Genomic DNA, 18,884 nt, shown 5'->3' with positions numbered 1-18,884 from the left:
GTGTGTGTGTGTGTGTGTGTGTGTGTGTGTGTGTGTGTGTGTGTGTGAGCCCTGAGAAGTTGTGTCTGTAACCAGTTGTTGAGTTTACTTCCTTAAAGTCCAAACCATGACTGAGGAGGCTGAGAACACCCTGATTTAAAAACTCTGCGCAAATTATGTTATCTGTGATTGAGATTAGTGAAAAATAAATATTAAAAATAATTATGTTACTATACTGCTAATTATTGCATTCATTTTTAAGATGGTAAAATTAATTTCATGAGAATATTATCTAAAAGTGAAATTATTTCACTTTAAAGTTGTATCTATTACTTTCAGTTTAAAACTGGCATTGTTAAAGTGAATAAAAATATTAATATTATCTGAAAGTCAAATGATTAACACACACGCTCACACAGACAGACGCCATGTGGAAAAAAATTAAATGTTTGGTTTCACTCTCACTGTCATTCGCATAGAGCTTAAACATTTATTTTATACATGTATAAATGAGTTATTTCTGTATATATAAACACAAGTATATTATCTATGTTTAAATTCTTGTACTGTTATTACTGGATCATTGTGACCTAATTAATACATTATTAAAGCCTGCTGCACTTTAAGCTGCAGTATGGGGGCAGTGTTTTACCACATCAAAGCTGCTGACACACCTCCATTATATTTGTATAAGCTTAATTAAAGCTTTATATATATATATATATATATATATATATATATATATATATATATATAAACATGCATAGCACAAGCACCCAATGTCACAGCCAACATCACATGAATTCACTTTACAGTTAAAAATGGTTTAGTAGGACAAAGTATGCAGCACTAGTGTAGTTGAAAAAACAAACGGAAGAAAATAAAAATAAAAAGATAAATAGAACCAGAATAGTTTGCATTTTCAGTGCACACTAGTAAATGGACCGACCATAAATGAAAAAAAAAATCATAATTGAACCTGATCTCATTTGGGGTTTCCTCCTCTTCATACTTCTTTTTTTCTTTACTCCGGAAAACAAGCCAGATGATCAATATCACAATGAGGACTCCGAGGGATATTCCCACCACGGCACCTGCTACCATCCCAACATCCCTCACATCTGTGGATAAGAAAGGAGAAAGTGATGAGGGAAAGATTCACTCACTATCTCAGGAGAACATGCATTGACAGATTTAACTGTTAGTCTTATAAATGCTTCTTCCACAAGTTCATTTAATACAAATAAAGAAAGAAATCACTTCCTCTTTTTTGCCACAATATTTATAATTTAATCTACTATCAGGGCTGGTAGTAAACTGTTCCTGCTGAACTGCTAGTTCAGTCATTTTCCCCACACTTGACCCAGTCCTGGAACTTTCAAGGAATAGATTAGTGTGACTATGCAATATGGCCTTTGCAGCAATGGTGATACTACTGTATTTTCCGCCATACACGTCACACCGCCGTATAAGTCGCATCAGTCGCATCAGTCGCATCAGTCCAAAAATGTCTAATAAACTGGAAAAAATGCATAAATATGACGCTCAGCTGCATAAGTCACCTTTATTTTGCGTCATAGCTGACAATCCAGAAATGTGTGCCGGTGTTGTGCCAAAAATCGATTGGCTGCCTAATGGCGGCCACAGGAGCGTGCCTGGGAGGACTTTAACAAGAATTTAACAAGATTAACACTTAAAATAAATTATTTGTTTGCTCAAAATTATAGTAAAGATGTGTCTCAGTCTAACTGTTGCTTAATAAATGCACTTTGACGGTCAAATCAGCTGCATTTCAAAAGCCGATTTGCGGAAGCGTATAGAGGGCGACTCGCTGTGCATTTCTTCTAAATTTAACAAGTTAACCACTGAAAATCAATTATTTGTTTGCTCAACTTTATAGTAAAGGTGTGTCTCAGATGAACCTTTACTTAATAAATGCACTTTAATAGTAAAATCAGCTGTATTTCAAAAGTATTCGCTGCCTTGGTGCTCCAGGAGCATGCAGAGGTAGGAAATCAGGAAGGATGAACGCTGTGCATTTCTTTGAAATTTAACACGATAAGCACCTAAAACAGTAATTTTTTTTGTTCAACATTATAGTAAAGGTGTGTCTCAGTTGAACTTTTACTTAGTAAATGCACTTCAGTAGTCAAATCTGCTGCATTTCGCCGTGGCGGCGCAACAGCATGGAGCTGATTTTACCCATGCTTCAGGCATGATCCCTGAGCTGGACGAAGGTGACAGGCTAAGGCAAGCCAATTGTATCATTAATAGCCACTTTTACCTATTACATGACACAACGGCATGCCATACAACTCAAGTGCCATCTAGTGGCTGAAAATGGTAGTGTTCAATATTTTCAGTCCAAAATGAATGAAAACGGTCATATCTCAGTCAAAAATTGGTTTATAAATAAGAGGGAAAAATCCATAAATACGTTGCTTCAGTGTAAAAGTTGCAGAGCATGCAAATTATGCAAAGAAACACGACTTATAGGCTGGAAAATACAGTAGTAGTTACCACGTCAAGTGTTCAAATTCTGAAGGGAGATTAAGATGCATGAAGATTCAAAAAGGCAGAGAAGATAATAATGGATTTCCAGTTGCAGTATGAAACAGTAACCACCAGTAAGCAGACCACTTTTATGTGAGGGGGGTGCATGTTGCTCCCAAGTCCTTTAAAAACTCACGCTGCATTGTAACCTCGATGGTGCAGTTTTCCTCTCCCACGTCATTGCTTGCTGTGCATCTGTAGACACCTGTGCTCTCCATGGTGAGATTTCTCAGGGTGACGAGCTCAGGATTCTTTAAATCTGGGGGTTCAATCAATCAATCAATCAATCAATCAATCAATCAATCAATCAATCAATCTATCAATCAATCAATCAATTTATTCACTCGATTAAAAAAATTATCATCAGTTTACAAACACATTCTCTGACAACACTTATTTACACGAGTGAAGGGGGAGCAGGAAGAAGAAAATCTTGTATAGACCTGCCCCCTTATCAATAATTACAAAAATGTCATGGCCGTATATATTAAATTAACAAAACAAGTTGCAAAGAATATAGCAACAACAATAACATGCATAACAATATATCACTCTTTCTATTAATAACTTAAAAGTGTACAAGAGTTAATCATTCTTTATTTATAAAGTGTTTTGAATTGGTTTATCGTAGAGCATTTTTTTAACTCCTCATACAAACTGTTCCATAATTTTTCTCCATGCACCGAAATGCACATTTGTTTTAAAGTAGTACGCACAGTTTTACTTTTGAAATCATACTTCCTTCTGTTATTTCTATCACATGAACTTAAGAAAAAGAACTTTTGTAAATTAAATGGCAACAATCTCTTTCTAGCTTTAAACATAACCAATAGCATTTTTAAATTAACCAGATCCCTTAGTTTCAAGATATTTGACTAAATAAACAATTTATTTGTGTGTTCTCTAGTGTCCACTTTATATAAAATTCTCATAACTTTCTTTTGTAAGACAGACAACGGTTTAGTGTTGGTTTTATATGTGTTGCCCCATACCTCTATACAATAAGTCAGATATGGAACAACAAATGAATAATATAATGTCTGTAGTGTTGATAGTTCTAAAACATGTTTTACTTTATTTAGAAGTCCAATACGTTTGCATAGTTTTAGTTTTATATAGTTTACATGAGATTTCCAGTTAAGTTTATGATCTAAAACAACCCCTAAAAAATTTTATTTCATGTACTTGTTCAACTTGATTATCATCTATAGACATTATAATAGAATCATCTATTTTTCTATAACCAAAACAAAGCAAGGCTATTATTTTTGCATCATATCTAATAAATTACAAAACAAAGAGAAAATGCACAACGGGATGTGTTTAAATGAGATCCATCCCACTGTCAAAAATTTGAGGAAGCATGAGAGATGGAGACCTCATGGGGTATTCAGTCATCTCCACCACCGACACCCCTGTGGTGCCTTCACTACATATAAAGAGTGACTGCTGATGCTGTGTGTGTCCACACAATGCAAACAAATTAAACTGAGCAGGTGGTGTTTGGTGGATGTCATTATCTTGAAGATTTTGTCTGGAAACGGGCCGTCATGGATTCCACTGGAGTGAAAACTGAGACAGGGACGTTGGTATCATGGGATGTTTTTACCTGTCTACAGAAACTGTTATTATACAGAGGCACATGTGTGTTATTACATTCACTGCAAGGGTCTGTATTAGATTTTGATAACTTTAGGAAAAAACTCAGGGTTTTGCACTATTAAAACAAAAATCTAAAACATGATCTATTTGTTTATGTAACAGGAATGAATGAACATAAAATACTGCAGCCTAAATACAATGACCTATTTGTATTACATATAAAATATGGCCAGAATACCTAACATGTAAAGTTATTATAATTTTAATTGACAGACACAAATAAGGAGATTGATGATTGATTGAAGCTCTCGACCTTAACTCAAACATCTGTTAAGTTCTTGACAAAAACCAATGTAGACATGTTCCTGTTTTTAGTATTTTACATCGCCTTACAACCTAGCTGTTTTTGTTTCGTTATTAAATACCATTTTCTTTCATTTGTATGTTTTCTTTTATGATTGTCTATTATTGTCTTTGTTGTCGTCATCACTCTTTGTTAAAATCAGGTCTCTCTTGTAAACGAGTCCCCGAGGTTTAATGGGACTAACCTGTATAAATAAAGGTTGAATGAATGAATGAATGAATGAAAAGTAACGTGTAGACAGTCACTCTGAAATGACTGTCAGCATTTTCTTCCACTTTGGGCAGCTTTTAATACAATTTGTGATCAACTTTTTTTTTTTAATTTAGGGTGGTAGATTAAACCACTTCTTTGTTATTTTGTTTTTAGGCATTTAAACTATAGGAGCAATATAATTAATAAAAAACAAGTGTTTTGGTATTGCTACTTTGTAACACTGTCTCTAAACAGAAACTGGCTCATGCACATCAAATAAATTAGTCAAAATCCACATGAGTGGAGAGGGGAATATATATCTGTTAGTTTGGTTAGTGGGTATGGAAAATAACTGCAAATCCTTTCAGTTTTATATTAGATTTTTTTTTTTTACCTAACCTCAGTTCCAGAAAAGATTCACATTGCTGTAATGCATGACGATGATTCACTTGAGCCAAGATGACATTTCAGATAAATTAGATCCCAGTGTCAGCCCAATTCCTTGCTTTAGTAAAAGACATATTTATGGCCCCAGGATTATTGCTCATAATTGAAGAGAATCACAGTAGCCCAAACATATTAATGGCAAGCGGAATAAAAAAGAAAAACTGAGTGCATCTAAGTGCCCTTGGGCTAAGGGTTGTAACTTTTAATTACTGTAAAGAAGCAGCTCAAGGATCAGTGTTTGGGTGATGGGGTTCATGTTGGCAGATTTAGGTGCCAGTGTTTACAAATGGATGAAGGTAAAGACAAGAAGGGGAGTGCAGTAAAGGAGGTGTGCTCAGCAAAACCGCTCCTGGAACTCATAAAACCGAAAAGCTACTAATATAAAAATAATTCTCTCAGCAGTCCTCTGCAGAGGGCTTGAATGGCGAATCAGCATGTAATAAAATGGTCTTTCCTTTCGTCTTTTTTTTAGCACTATTTTTCTTACCTATCAGTGCCAGGTTTGGCAGCTTGCCCAGACTCTTGCCTTTGTCGAGCACTCGGTCCCACTTGTAGCTGATGGGGTCTGAACCGTCGCTGGATTTACAGCTCAGCTTGACATCACTGCCCTCCAACAGTTTTCCATCCATCCAGCACCTTGGCTTCGAGGGCTTGACTGAGTAACAAACATGGACACAAACAACAAAAGACTCTCAAACTGAACCACATGTTTAATTTAGAACGTATTATTATTAATATTATTATTATACTTGAGTGGAAACCACACAAAAAAGCAAACTGGTAAATAAATCCTCTCTAGATATAAATATTGTAGTGGACTATCTGAGTACAGATAATTAAAAAGTTTAATAGACTTTCTTTGTAATAAATAACACAATCAAAAATAGCATAATAAAACAGTTATGTTTAAACAAGAACTTTAAAGTACAGCAAAGCAGTGCATGTGTTTGTATGTTAGGAAAATATCTCAAAAACCAGTAGACTGATTGTGCAACATCTTTGTTCCAGATGTTTACATGCAGAGCAGTGCTGATGTGTTTATGCATTTTTTTGATTTTTTTCTTTTTGATTGGACTGATGATTTAACAGATAGTCTGAGTAAAGCCAGGATTAAAGTAGACTGTTACTAGCTTACTCCAGGTATAACAGTTTTATAGCACTTCATCCAGACACTATTTTAGAAAGTTGACAGTTTCACAAAGTCATTGGCAGAACATATTTATTATTCTAGACAGAAATATACATTGACCATTTTAAGGTTGGGCTGTTGCTTTTTTATGTATTTATTTATTTATTTAAGGCTGATGTTGATACTGATTCTTTGGAGTCAGTGCAGCCCAAGGCTGATGCACAACACAGATTTTGATATGTACTATATGTACTTTTCATTTGACAAAGTATAATAATAATTGTTTAACTTAAACAAATGTATAACATAAAACACAAATGTAAAGGTAAAATAATTAACAACTAAGTATTGTACATTTAAAAGTAACATTAAAGAGCATTCTTGTAAACAAAGAGTGGTGGAGAGTAACGAAGCACATTTGCTTGAGTACTGTACTTAAGTACATTTTCTTAGTATTTTTTACTTTACTTGAGGATTTGTGTTTTGGGAAACTTGTGACTTTCACTCCACTACATTTCTATGAAGCTTCTTGTTCCTTTAGGCTCAGCTGTGTAATCCACTGTCACTGTTTTTCTTTCCTTAAATGCAGTTGACCAGTTGCTGATTCAGGTATTCTGTGCAGAACATTCATTGTTTTGTAAGCGTCTATGTTAAGTAGGGCAGAACTTTCAGTTATCAGTGTTATTGTTTCCTCTCCTCAACATACACACTTTTACACACATACACAATGCAGTATATGGATATTAAAACTGAAGAAAAGACTAAATGTGCATCATCTGTTAGGATTTCCATGACTTTCCACAAACGTAAAATGCAGGGAAGATATTTGTAGTTTACAGCTTTATTAACGCATGTGGTGTTAGAGTGGTTCTACATGCCAATACATCATCACGTGGTTTCAGAGTTACAAAGGTTCTGTTAAATCACTCAAAACAATACAGCAATGTACTGATATTAGAAAATATAATTTATATTTTTAAATACTTGAGTATTTTTCAACTGCATGCACTTTTGAACACTTAAGTATTTTCAAAAGTAAGTACTTCAGTACTTTAACTTGAGTAAACTTTTGACTGAGCAACTTTTACAAGTAGTTGATTAAGATTTCACCATATGTATCAATACTTTTACTCAAGTACTAGAATTGAGTACTTTGTCCACCACTGTAAACAAAGAAACACAAACTGTGGACTACAGTAAGTTGGTTCATCTTCTTGGTAATCGGTGATGCGTGCACAGATATGACCAATTATTGATTTTTAACTGGTCGACCAGTTAGAGGGTCATTTTCTAGACTGAAAGGCCCAAAGTTGCACCAGACCTGCAACAGTCTACTGTTGCTGTCACAGCTATTTGATTTAGTAAAATAACTACATCATTTTATGTAAACAGATGAACAGTGGGGTATCGATGGCAAAGTAAAAGTTTTAAAAAATAGTGCTCCTGTGAACTGATCCACTTTGGTTTTGACAACTCCCCATTTTGATTAGATTTTTTTTTTCTCCAAACTGAGGCCATTTAAAGAAAATACATCATTCATCATCTCTCCAAAGAACCTCATTTAAAAAAAAAAAATCAGAACTCATGCTTAAAAAAAACAAGTGCTAAATTGTAAATTAAAATTCCAAACGTTATTTGACTGACTTGATGTTGTATATTAATGGATAAGGTCATTTTAAAGCTGTTTGTGGTGACACAAACAGAAAATCAACCTCTGGTCAACAGGTTTGGTCACTGAGTCTATCCCAGCTGGAGGCGCAGCACAGTGTAGCTGCTGAGATCTGCATAGTTGCTCTGTTTAGCTACTTGCTGAGAGGCACAGCTACGCTATAAAAAGAAAATAGAGCACAGTTGTCTTGCTCTCAATTGACATAGTTTTAGGTGCATGGCAAACTAAATTTATATATGTGTTTTGGCTTTGTGCAACTCAACTGTCATATTAGCAGTGTTGACTTTGTGGAGGGGGTTGCTGCTTGTGAGCACATTTCAGTAGAAGTAACTGACACGGTAACACATTGTGAGTATGTCAAAGGCAGAATGCCATCAGCTCACACACAGTACGCTGTATAATGAGAGGAGCTGATTGAGGAGTGCTGAGCATCTGTCAGCTCTGTCACAACGAGTACGACCGAACAGCAGCAGGAGCAGTTGAGAGTGCAGAAGTTTAGTTTTGCAAACTTAAACAAGCAAACACTTCCATTCACTGTCTTATGCCAAACCAGCTGCCAGGTTATTGTCTTAGTGTGAGGAGGGAGGGGGAATTTCAACTGTTCGTCTCTCTTCAAAACCCCAAAGTGTCACAGCAAAGCTGAAGGCAGTTTGTAACAACTGAGGCTTTAAGTTACTGGACTGTCTTTATGGAAGTGAGAGGCGGGTGAGAGCGAGGGGATTAACAGACTGCTCCATTAGAAAACCAATAACTGCTGGTTGAACTAATCTCCCGTGATGTTTTATTAAATCGCCTACTTTCCTGACATTGAGAACAGTCTTGCTCCTCCCGCTGGACTTTGTGTGTTTTTAGCTTTGGTGGTATAGCAGCTCCTTCTTACTTTATGTCCTTCAAAAGCTCTAACACTATTCCAGAAGTGCATATAGTGTGATAGCATTAGTTAAAGTTCACACTTTTCAGTGTCATAATCAACTGAACACCAGCTGACCATACATAGAGAACGTCCTGTTGTTTGTTTTCTAACAGCAGACAAAAGCATGGCAGAATTGAACTTGATATTTGCTCTAAATCTCCAAAGTCGTCAAACAATTTTTGTGCTCTTCCAAGCCCTCTTCTATGTTTCTGGCCTCTTCCCATCAAGAAAGCAATCCAAACGAACCCAAACAGCATGAGCAAAATCAAATCACAGCGTCTGCATCAAATTGAATAATTAGACCAGTCAGCACGATGAAGGAAACGTGCCAGGCTAACGATCTCATGATTAGACCTGCACATGCGTGTGCGTGAGAGAAAGGTGTTTTCAGAGTACAAATGAGGTTCTGCATAACATGAAGGTGCACGCCATGTGTGAGCTTTACATCGTGACGCCTTTTCATTTACACGGAAAATACTCACCCAGCACAATGAGGCTGACCTGGCTCCAGAGGTACTTTCCACCGCTCTTGACTTTACAGTAGTACTCTCCAGAGTCAGTCAGGAGCAGGTCACTGATCAGCAGGGAGGCGTCCCCACCCAGGTACTCCCCGGCAAAGGACAGACGGCTGGCCTCGCTGTCTGTGGCCTCGTTGGTGTACACCTGGCCTCCAAAGAAGGTAATAATCTAGATGTGAAAAATATAATAAAAAGGAATTCCATTCACTTTTGTTGTTATCTCATGTTTACTTTTTGCCAATATATTTGAAATTGTCTCGTGAGACAACCTTCTAATGTCCTAAACAGGATTAAGACCCTCAGGGAACCTGGACTCTGCCACTCAGGGACATAAATTTAGTTAGCTCATACGACAAGCCACTTCCACTAAATGATAAATACAGGTAAAAATCAACTAGATGATAATAACCATCAGTAATTCATGTATAATCTGCCTCTGCAGGCTGAGTACTGAGATTTAATCACTAACCAATTTCAACAAAAGCCACTATCTCATTTCAAGGAACATTTTGACTTCTGACACTAGTGATATTTATTTCCAAAGAAAGCCGCCAAAACAGGTAACGCACTACATATTACAGACATATGATGGTGTGGTAAACCAGGAGATTGGAACAGTACTGTCCAAAGTTAAGTAGAGCTCAGTAAGAGGTAACAAACTGTCTGATGTCCTCCGTCACTGAGGGATTTGAATATTGAATGTTTGTAGTTTTTGGAGATTAGTGTTTTTCTGAACTGGAATTGAACAGGAAATACCAGTAGGAGTTACTAGGCCTGTCGCGATAAACAATAAATCAATTAATCGCATGTAAAATGAAAATTATCGACCTCATTTTCATTTATCGGCTTTATCGTTTCTTTGTGTCTCTCTCTTTGTACTGACACTGGATGACAAAAGGCTAAACTCCGGTGCTTTCCTCTGACCCCTCCCTTTCTCTTTCAAATCTGTTTTAATTGTCCAAAATCGTGTTCTTGGATCGTTAAAAGCAGCTAAGCTGAAAAGATAAGCTACGAGCTAAGCTAACAGGCCTACCTCGGGAAAAAACCTCCGGCTTGTCGAAGCTCCAAAATTCACAATTGAAACCTGTGCCTTTGTGTAAAAAGTTGTTTTTCTCTGCAGAAAGAAGCTGAGAACTTGTTTGCTGATTTTTTTACTAAAAGCTTTGTGTGAAAAATGTTAAGCTAAAGAGCTCAAACCACACCAAGCATTTGCCATTTTGAGAACCGGAAAAAAAAGGAAGAAGATACAGCCCATGTCATGTCAAAAGGCCTCCCTCCCATTTTTCTTAAAAAGACACACTGCTGCTCCCTCACTATCATCCTTTGGTTCAAACAGTCTTATACTGCCATCCAGTGGTTAAAACAGGTACTACACACAAAATAAAATTAACCAACATTTCTTCTTCAGACAATATTATCGTTTATCTGCCTATCTTGAACTTAATAACTCAAGATAGCACCTTCTGCTTGATCACCTGTAAACACTTATACACACAAAAATCGACTGATTTATTCTAAAATCCAGCCTGAAAAAAAAAGATTTTATTGAATAATAGCTGTCAGGCTAGATCATACTTTTTCCATTCATCACAAAGTGCTATGTTTTGTGCAGGGTTCATGGATTTCCATCCACCTTTTGAAGCAAATCCGAGCTAGGAGCTAGCTGATGGCATAAATGGCTAAATTGAAATCTTAACAAGTGTTTTTATTTCCCTTTAAGAAATCTTTAATTAGTTCCTGGACCTTGCATATTCATTTAAACATTAATTGTTTTCAGTAAATATTTTAAATCAGTGCAACCATTTCTTTAAATAAGAGTTTTAAATCAACACTACATTTGCATAACGTCACTGGAACATTTCAACAGTAATACTCTTGATGTGTTTTACTGGTAGACTGCCAATAACGTTAAACATCACAGAACTTCAAATATATTTTATGCACCACTGAGACACACAGTCCCTCACAAGCTGACGTCTTGAAATATTCAGAATCCCAGGTCTCGCTGTATGTATAACAATGTTAACAATTACTTTATAATTAACACATGGGCAAAGAGTACTTTGACAAATATATGAAAGCATTTACTGGAATGCCACTATCCTGGCAGCCTTTAGCTGATTATCTGTGGGAGCTTTTATCTCCTTATGGTCTTTGTACAAGCAAAGCTGTCAAACTGACCAAACAAAAGGGTGGAAAAATCTATTCTGGTACTGATAAAAGATTAAAGTACCCACAGTGGCACAGATGTGATGTTAGCACAGAATAACAGGCCACACAGAAACAAGACAAACTGCATAATGTAATATTATATTTTTAGACACTGTAATATTTCACTGGAGCTAGTTTGTTTTAAAAGGAAATTACATGTTTTCCACTTACAAGCTGTGATTCTGAAATAAAAGCATTCCATACTAAATAAATAAACGTGATTATTTAGGTGGGTAAACTTAAAGGGATAGTGAGTTTTGTGCCTCCTAGGACTGATGAAGTCCTTTGGAAGAAGGATGAAACGTTTCAACAAAAAAAGAAACCATCCAGAGGACCTGACTTAACTTTTTTGGATTAAAAGGATAGTCCATTCATTATTATTTTTTTTTATTATCTTCTCACAAATAGTTATCCATAATTAGTACCAGCTGGGACGTAAGAATACTGATGTGAAGTTTCACCCTTTACATGTACTGGTAATGTTGTTTGTGTTGTGCCCTTTTCTGTTTTTGTGTTAGTTTTATAATACTTATGTGTATCTATGTTTCTCTCTTTTTCTTTCTTATTCCGTTAACATAAAGAAACCCAAACGCAGCTGTCACAGTGCCCTGTTACTCAGGGCAAGTGAGAGCCTGTAGAGAGGACTGCTAAATGCTTGTGCCAGAGCACATCAGTGCCTAAGAAACAGGAGCACCTGCTGGGATCACAGGTGACCAATGTCCAGTTCCACATGAATGTACCCAAACACTTACATGTTGTTGTTTCTAATAAAATGCTCTATGAATGCTAACAACCATGCAGTACTGTGCAAAGTGAATTGTCTGGGCAAATAAACTATATACATTTGCATGTTTTTTAAAAATATCTGAATATGAGCACATTTCAGTTGTTTTTATTAACTGTGTGGACATTTATTACTTACAGATATGTGAGTATAACCTGCACCGCATGGTTGTGTGTATATGTGCCTCCAGCTACGGCTGGATGTATTCAGCACACATCCTTATGAGAGTAAGATCCTGGATGTGCCCATGAGTGTGAGGATTAGTTAAAATGACCAAATTGTTGTTATTCTTTGCAATTTTAGTTTATTTTTCTGTACAAGCAAAACAGTGCATTAGATGGGCCCAAAATAAAATATGCAAAGTCCGTAGCAGTTATGAGACAGTTTCAACTCTCCCATGGAGTCTTGTTTCCATGGGTTACCTCTATGAATTCAGGCTTGGAAATTCCTTATTTTCCATCTCGTGCATGGAAGCCTATTTCTTCAGGTTCAGGAGGTTGCTGGAAAGGTTGATCCCATAAACATCCATATCACTAGTCAAGCTCTAGATTGCCAACATAGATGTTTTTTTGTTTAACTAGCCTATATCTGAGCAATGCAAAATACAACCTTATTCTTACTGGGTATTTACTGGAAATGTACCACGCAAGTACCATAAAAGTACAATAAAACAGTCCGGTCCATAGAAGTATGAGGTAAGTACCCCATACGTACCTGGCAAGTACCAGGCTATATTATGTAATCCTATTTTCTTATCATATTTACGCATACATAATTATATGAATAGCAAACCGTACCACTTATGAACCACCGAAAAGAGATCTAGGAAGTGGCTACAAGAAGAAGTTGATAGATTGCCTGAAAATGTTGGAGCAGGACAAGGCTATTGACCGTATTCTGTACCACAGACTGTACCCAGGGGAGGCCACACCTAGTCTGTATAGTTTACCTAAAATTCACAAATAAGGTGTACCTTTAAGACCAATTGTTAGCATGATTAACTCTGTCACTTACAATGTTTCCAAATATCCGGCGTCTGTACTCATCCCTTTAGTTGGCAGCTCAGAACACCACATACAGAACTCTACTTTTTGTTTTGTTTTGTTTTTTGAATGTCCAGAGGACCAGACTTAACTTGTTTAGATTTTTCTACCTGGTTTATTGAGCATGCATCAGGACACAGTCATCACTGTTAAAACTGCTGATTTTTCCTGTTCCTGTTTGCTTTATTTTACCCCAATAATCAAATAAATTGGTTTGACAACAACCCCAAACTGAGAAAGCTTAAAAAAAGTTAATGAACAACTAATTTAGATCAATGAACACTTCATTCTGTGAGCGCTTAGTTTAGAAAATAAATTATGGAACATCTCTACAATATTGTAATAAGTATTTATTATCCTACTGATATACTGGTAATGAAATAAAAACAGGCTTAAAGTAAGTAGGAAAAAGCAAAATCTTACCACTTTCTGTTTGAAATTAGGTTTCTGTAGTAGCCACTCAATGTCAAGAGAGCTGGATGATGGGAACTGGTGGTGGCATGGTAAGGTAGCGTTGTCCCCAACAACCTTTTTCATCTCCGTCTGAGCACCCACTGACAGCAGGTTGAGTAGAACTGAAATAGAGGAGAGATGAAAAGATGAAAAAGCAGGTCATGGCTGGATGGACAAATCCAATTGAAGTAGCAGGCAAATACACAACATAATGAAAAATGCACAGAAAGATTTGACCAGGAGTTCAAAGCCTGGGAGAGATGGCACAGAGAATAGAGAAGGCAAGCCTGTGGTAGGGCTGTTACAGGTTTGAATCCCCAGACCGGCACTAAAATTTGTGTGGGAACCACTCACATCTGCCTTTAACTTTATTTGACCCACTGTGGGATCTTGAGCAAGGCCCTTAACCATCCAAGTGCTCCCCAGGTGCCTTAGGCTACATTCACACTGCAAGTGCTGTTGCTCAATTTCAATTTTTTTGCTCAGATCTATATATTTTTTTTTTTTGGCATTGTCCTTCACAATATCATTGACAATGGCCTCCATCAGACTCCAGTATGAACCATTTACAGTCCTGAGGTGACCCGAATGCGGAGAAGACAACGTGATGTCACACGCAGCACACTGTGTCTAAGGAAGTAAACCTGGATGCTACATGTTAACATGCTGGATTCTGAAATTGTTTTGCAATCAGAACCAGTGAAATCATTATATGACATGATTTTTTGGTCCAGTGTTTACATTTAATCTGACCTCTTGACGAATACTTCGACTCAGCGTTGTATTTTTGGAGCGGGAGCAAAGTGCTAAAAATGAAAACAAACTCAAGTATCGATCACATCACATTAATATTGATACAATCCAACACAAATATGAATATGTTGCTGTAGATTCTCATTTTCAGGCCATGTTACATTAAAAGAACAATAATGAAGCAATTGAACTTATGTTCTGCAGCTGATGACATGTCGATTTACAAATTTAAACTCCACGAGGTTGGAATCCACTCACCACTACCTCACTGACAAAGTCAGATAAAATGAGACGTGACCATTTAGACTGCAGTCACTTTGAAAAACATTGGATTCAGTACCACATATGAAAAAGAACAGGGTAAGGTTTGAAAAAAAGCTGACTTGTTACATTCAGACTGTCGTGAAAAAATCCAATATGAGTCGCATGGGGCAAAAAATTGGATTTGGGCCACATTTTTCTGCAGTGTCTTCCTGTACACAGGTGTACTCACATGTGCAAAGAGAATAATGCAGAAAATTCATTTTCCCACTGGGGATTAACAGAGTGTAAGATAAATAAACAAATCTGACAGATCTATTGGTGTTGTAAGTCAAGCTATGTTGCAAAAAAAATAAAAAAATAAAATAACTTTTAATTACTTCTAACAAAATCTGCAATTTTAAGTCCAATGGATGCTTACATTTTTATATCAACAGCAGCTATTTTAGGTAAAGATGCATTTTGCGGAGCGGCTGTGGCTGAGTGGTTATAGAAGTCGTCCTCCAATGGGAGAGTTGGTGCTTTGATTCCGCCAGTAGTCACATGTTGAAATGTCCCTGGGCAAGAAACTGAACCTCCAATGTGTGTCCCATCAGTCCCATCAGAATGTGATCTAAAGTTTCTACAGATTCAGATTAGCTTTGTAGATCTAGTAGAGCGATGTATGAGTGGGTAAATGAGGGCACAGAGTGTGTTGTAAAGCACTTCGAGTAACTTCAATAGATCAAAATGTGTTATATAAGTACAGTCCATTTACCATTTATATTAGAAAAACAAAAAATATTAATGTTGACTCTCATGTTTCGGATTATTAGTTGCGATAAACTTATTTGTCATAATGCACACAATGCATTATGTGAGCTTTAGCATTTTGTGTGTGTGTGTGTATTTACTCATTTATTTTGTGTAGTCCCTGTTTTAGGTAATTATAAATAAAAGTCAGCACATCTGCACTTTGCTAGTAACAACAGTTTTCAAGAGGAAGGTTGTTTGATACCACCACACACACATGCTCACAGCTACTGCAAACATGGCATGTAAGACCGACCAGCACAACTACCAAAAACTGCCACAGCATTTTAATCTGAGAGCTTGTGTTGCAGTGAAATTAGTATCAATTTTAAGCATATGCACAAGGGATTGACTTTGGGTGCTGGCCAGACTGACGGGGCCAGTGGGAGAGCAGTGAGGCTGATTTATTGGGAAAGGCTAGACTGCCATGAAGGCTCGAGTGAAATAAAGGCATCAAGCTGAAACAATAGACGTTGCTTGTGTGTTGGAGTAGGAAACTGGTGCATCACAAAGCTATTCCACATCCTCCACTTAGTACAAAGATTTTGCAGATGATTCAGGGCTCAGCTGAGTTTTTACAATCAAATAGGACATGCCTTTTTGGTTTAAAGCATCACACTTAACAGCCATTCTTTAACTGATGAATGAACCAATAACTAAGTAAAACGTATACAGCTTGGCAGGTGCTTGTTTAAAGTGAAATGCAGAGGCACAGTTCTTTGTTGACCTTAACTTATTTTTCTGAACTGAACATGCTGAGTAGAAGAGAAGTAAAATAGATAAACATCACGTGTGGAATATACAACAGAGGAAAGGTCTGTGTCAGCAATGTCACTCATAAAGTGACTGGCAAATGTTTTTGTGTGCAACAGTCAAAATCACATGCTGTCAAAGGTCCACATGAGACAAGGACTCACTGGACCCCTGTCCACTTGTTCAGTGGTCCAATCTCAAAGGAGCCAACACCATGATCCATAAGTGATCTCTGGGCCAAAGAAAATGTCAGCTCTGCACTGTGAAACCAATGAGTCAGTGCTGATGAAGGACACAGAGGAAAAGAGCAGCCTCAAAGCAACCCTCTCTTCTGTTCATCTAAACAGATGGCATCTTCTGGAGGATTTCAGCAGTTTTGAAAGTTTTCCTTTATTTCGGTCACTTTTTTTGTGAATTGTCAGCTTTAAACCGATGCTCTGGACACTTGCTGTCAATCAGTTTTAAAGTTCAAAGTTGTTGGACAGAGGGATCACTTTGCTGTTGGCAGAGTGCTTCTGTGCCCATTGTATAAAACTAGAATGATAGCATGGATTGCTGAGGTCTTTTTCCCTGACTGTTCTCAAACAACTTGTATGCCAAAAAAACCTAAGGGACCAACTCTCTTCACAGAGGAGCTCCCACATGCTGAAGATATTCCTGTTTTTGACTTTTAATGCTGCATTTGCAGGATCGTTTATCTTGTGAGCTCCCCACTGATATTGGCTTGAATGTCAGAAAAGGGAGAGAGGGCTTTGCTGTATAAAGAACACTTTAGAGGGAACATACTCAGGCCAGGTGTGCAGCTGGCTGGATCTAATGGGGCAAGTTAATGGTCGATGGCGGTTCACCGACCTGCTGGGAAACTTTAACACACAGTTTCCCCACAGCCCCAGAGACAATCCATTGCAATCATTGCTCCTAACAGTATAGCAATGTGGGCTTAAACCTGCCGCTGTTTGTGCAGTCACCACTCACTGTACCTTAAATGCCACTTTGATTTGTGATATGTGCTACTGTTATCCATGTTGCTGATGATTTCATGTTGCTGTATTCATCCATCCATCCCATCCATTATCTTTACCCGCTTATTCCATTTTGGGTCACGGGAGTCACCGGTGCCCATGTCCTGCAATCACTGTATGAGGGGCGGGGTACATCCTGGACAGGCCGCAAGTCCATCACAGGGACACATAGAGACAAAGAAGACAAACAACCCTTCACTCTCTCACTCACACCTAGGGACAATTTAGAGTTACCAATCAGACTAACATGCAGGTTTTTGGTCTGTGGGAGGAAACCGGAGTACCCAGAGAGAACCCACACATGCACGGAGAAAACATGCAAACTCTAACCAGAAAGGGATTTGAACCGGCAACCTTCTCGCTGAGTGGCTGCAGCTCTACCAGTTGTGCCACTGTGCTGCCCGCTTGATGATCCATTTGTTGATTTTAAGTAAATACAGTACATATACACAAAAAATGAATTAGGGCCAGATATGTAAGGCACCCCTTCCCTTTGATAATCATCTCAGTATTTCTCCACAACCTTTCAGAACATGGCAGGATTGTGGCAAATGTGGAACGCCTCCTTCAGTGTAAAGGCAACCATGACACTGCAATGCTCTGATGTTCTTTGCGTCCCAAAAATGCTTTAAAGTGCTTTTACCTCTCTATATGTCAGCATCATTCCTGTGATGATCTTATGAGTCGCACAATGTCCCTGACCCTGCACTCGCACAACTTCATCAGACTTCGCCAAGATGCAGCTACACCCTGGAAGATCATGCCAAAATAGCCCAATACAGCCAACATTTGCGTATGTATAACGGAGTCACAGCCTATGCATGAGGCCAGCAGGGTCAGCCCTGCTTTAATTTCTCCATGACCAGCCCACACCAGTGTGAGCTGACCCTATGGCATTGATTCACTTTCACTGATACCAACTACAGTATATTCCATCCAGAACTGAAGACCGTGTGAATAAAATAAAATCATGTTAGTAAACCACAAAGTCCTTGTTACAGAAATGTTGTGAATGCTCCAGATCATTCATAGCCTATCATGTCCTGTCACACATAAGGAGAAACCCACTGTTTTTTATTATTATTATTATATTAAACTACTGGTACAAAAGACCTTGTCAAGATTTACAAAATCCATCCAAATTCTGACTGAATTTTTGTCACAGCAGACGAGGTCATCATCCAGTGAGATGGGAGCCTAGCCACTCACATCAAGTCAGTGTGTCACGGTACATGAGTTTGACTGATTGTGTATATCTCACTTACAAAACAGAAATGACTGATATGTTTTCAACAAAACTACATTTGTAAAAGCTCAAGTTTAAAAGAGCAGACAGGCAAGTCAGAGGGATGTGCTGTGTGGTGTATGTTCACTGCTTCACAGTTTTTTGCCTATGCAAGGTTGAGCAGAGGGCTTTTTTTGTGCATTGTGCTGGATGACTTAGTG

The 18,884-nt window shown here is 37.6% G+C and overlaps 1 protein-coding gene across 1 annotated transcript in view; it reads right to left on the bottom strand.

Annotated features, from left to right (window-relative positions):
• The window catches only part of LOC119410564 (CXADR-like membrane protein), a 96,214-nt gene that overhangs the window by 7,915 nt on the left and 69,415 nt on the right, over positions 1-18,884 (bottom strand). The window contains exons 2-6 of the mRNA XM_037677449.1: positions 13,828-13,979; positions 9,331-9,535; positions 5,625-5,792; positions 2,669-2,791; positions 959-1,100 (exon numbers count right to left, since the gene is read on the bottom strand). Coding sequence (XP_037533377.1) covers positions 959-1,100; positions 2,669-2,791; positions 5,625-5,792; positions 9,331-9,535; positions 13,828-13,979 — 790 coding nt within the window. The remainder of the gene's footprint in view (positions 1-958; positions 1,101-2,668; positions 2,792-5,624; positions 5,793-9,330; positions 9,536-13,827; positions 13,980-18,884) is intronic.

Source organism: Nematolebias whitei, chromosome 6 (assembly GCF_014905685.2).
Source record: "Nematolebias whitei isolate Nwh7 chromosome 6, NemWhi1, whole genome shotgun sequence".
In the NCBI taxonomy this organism is placed as follows: domain Eukaryota; kingdom Metazoa; phylum Chordata; class Actinopteri; order Cyprinodontiformes; family Rivulidae; genus Nematolebias; species Nematolebias whitei.
Note: the sequence above shows the minus strand (reverse complement) of the source record. Positions and strands in the feature narration are given on the sequence as shown.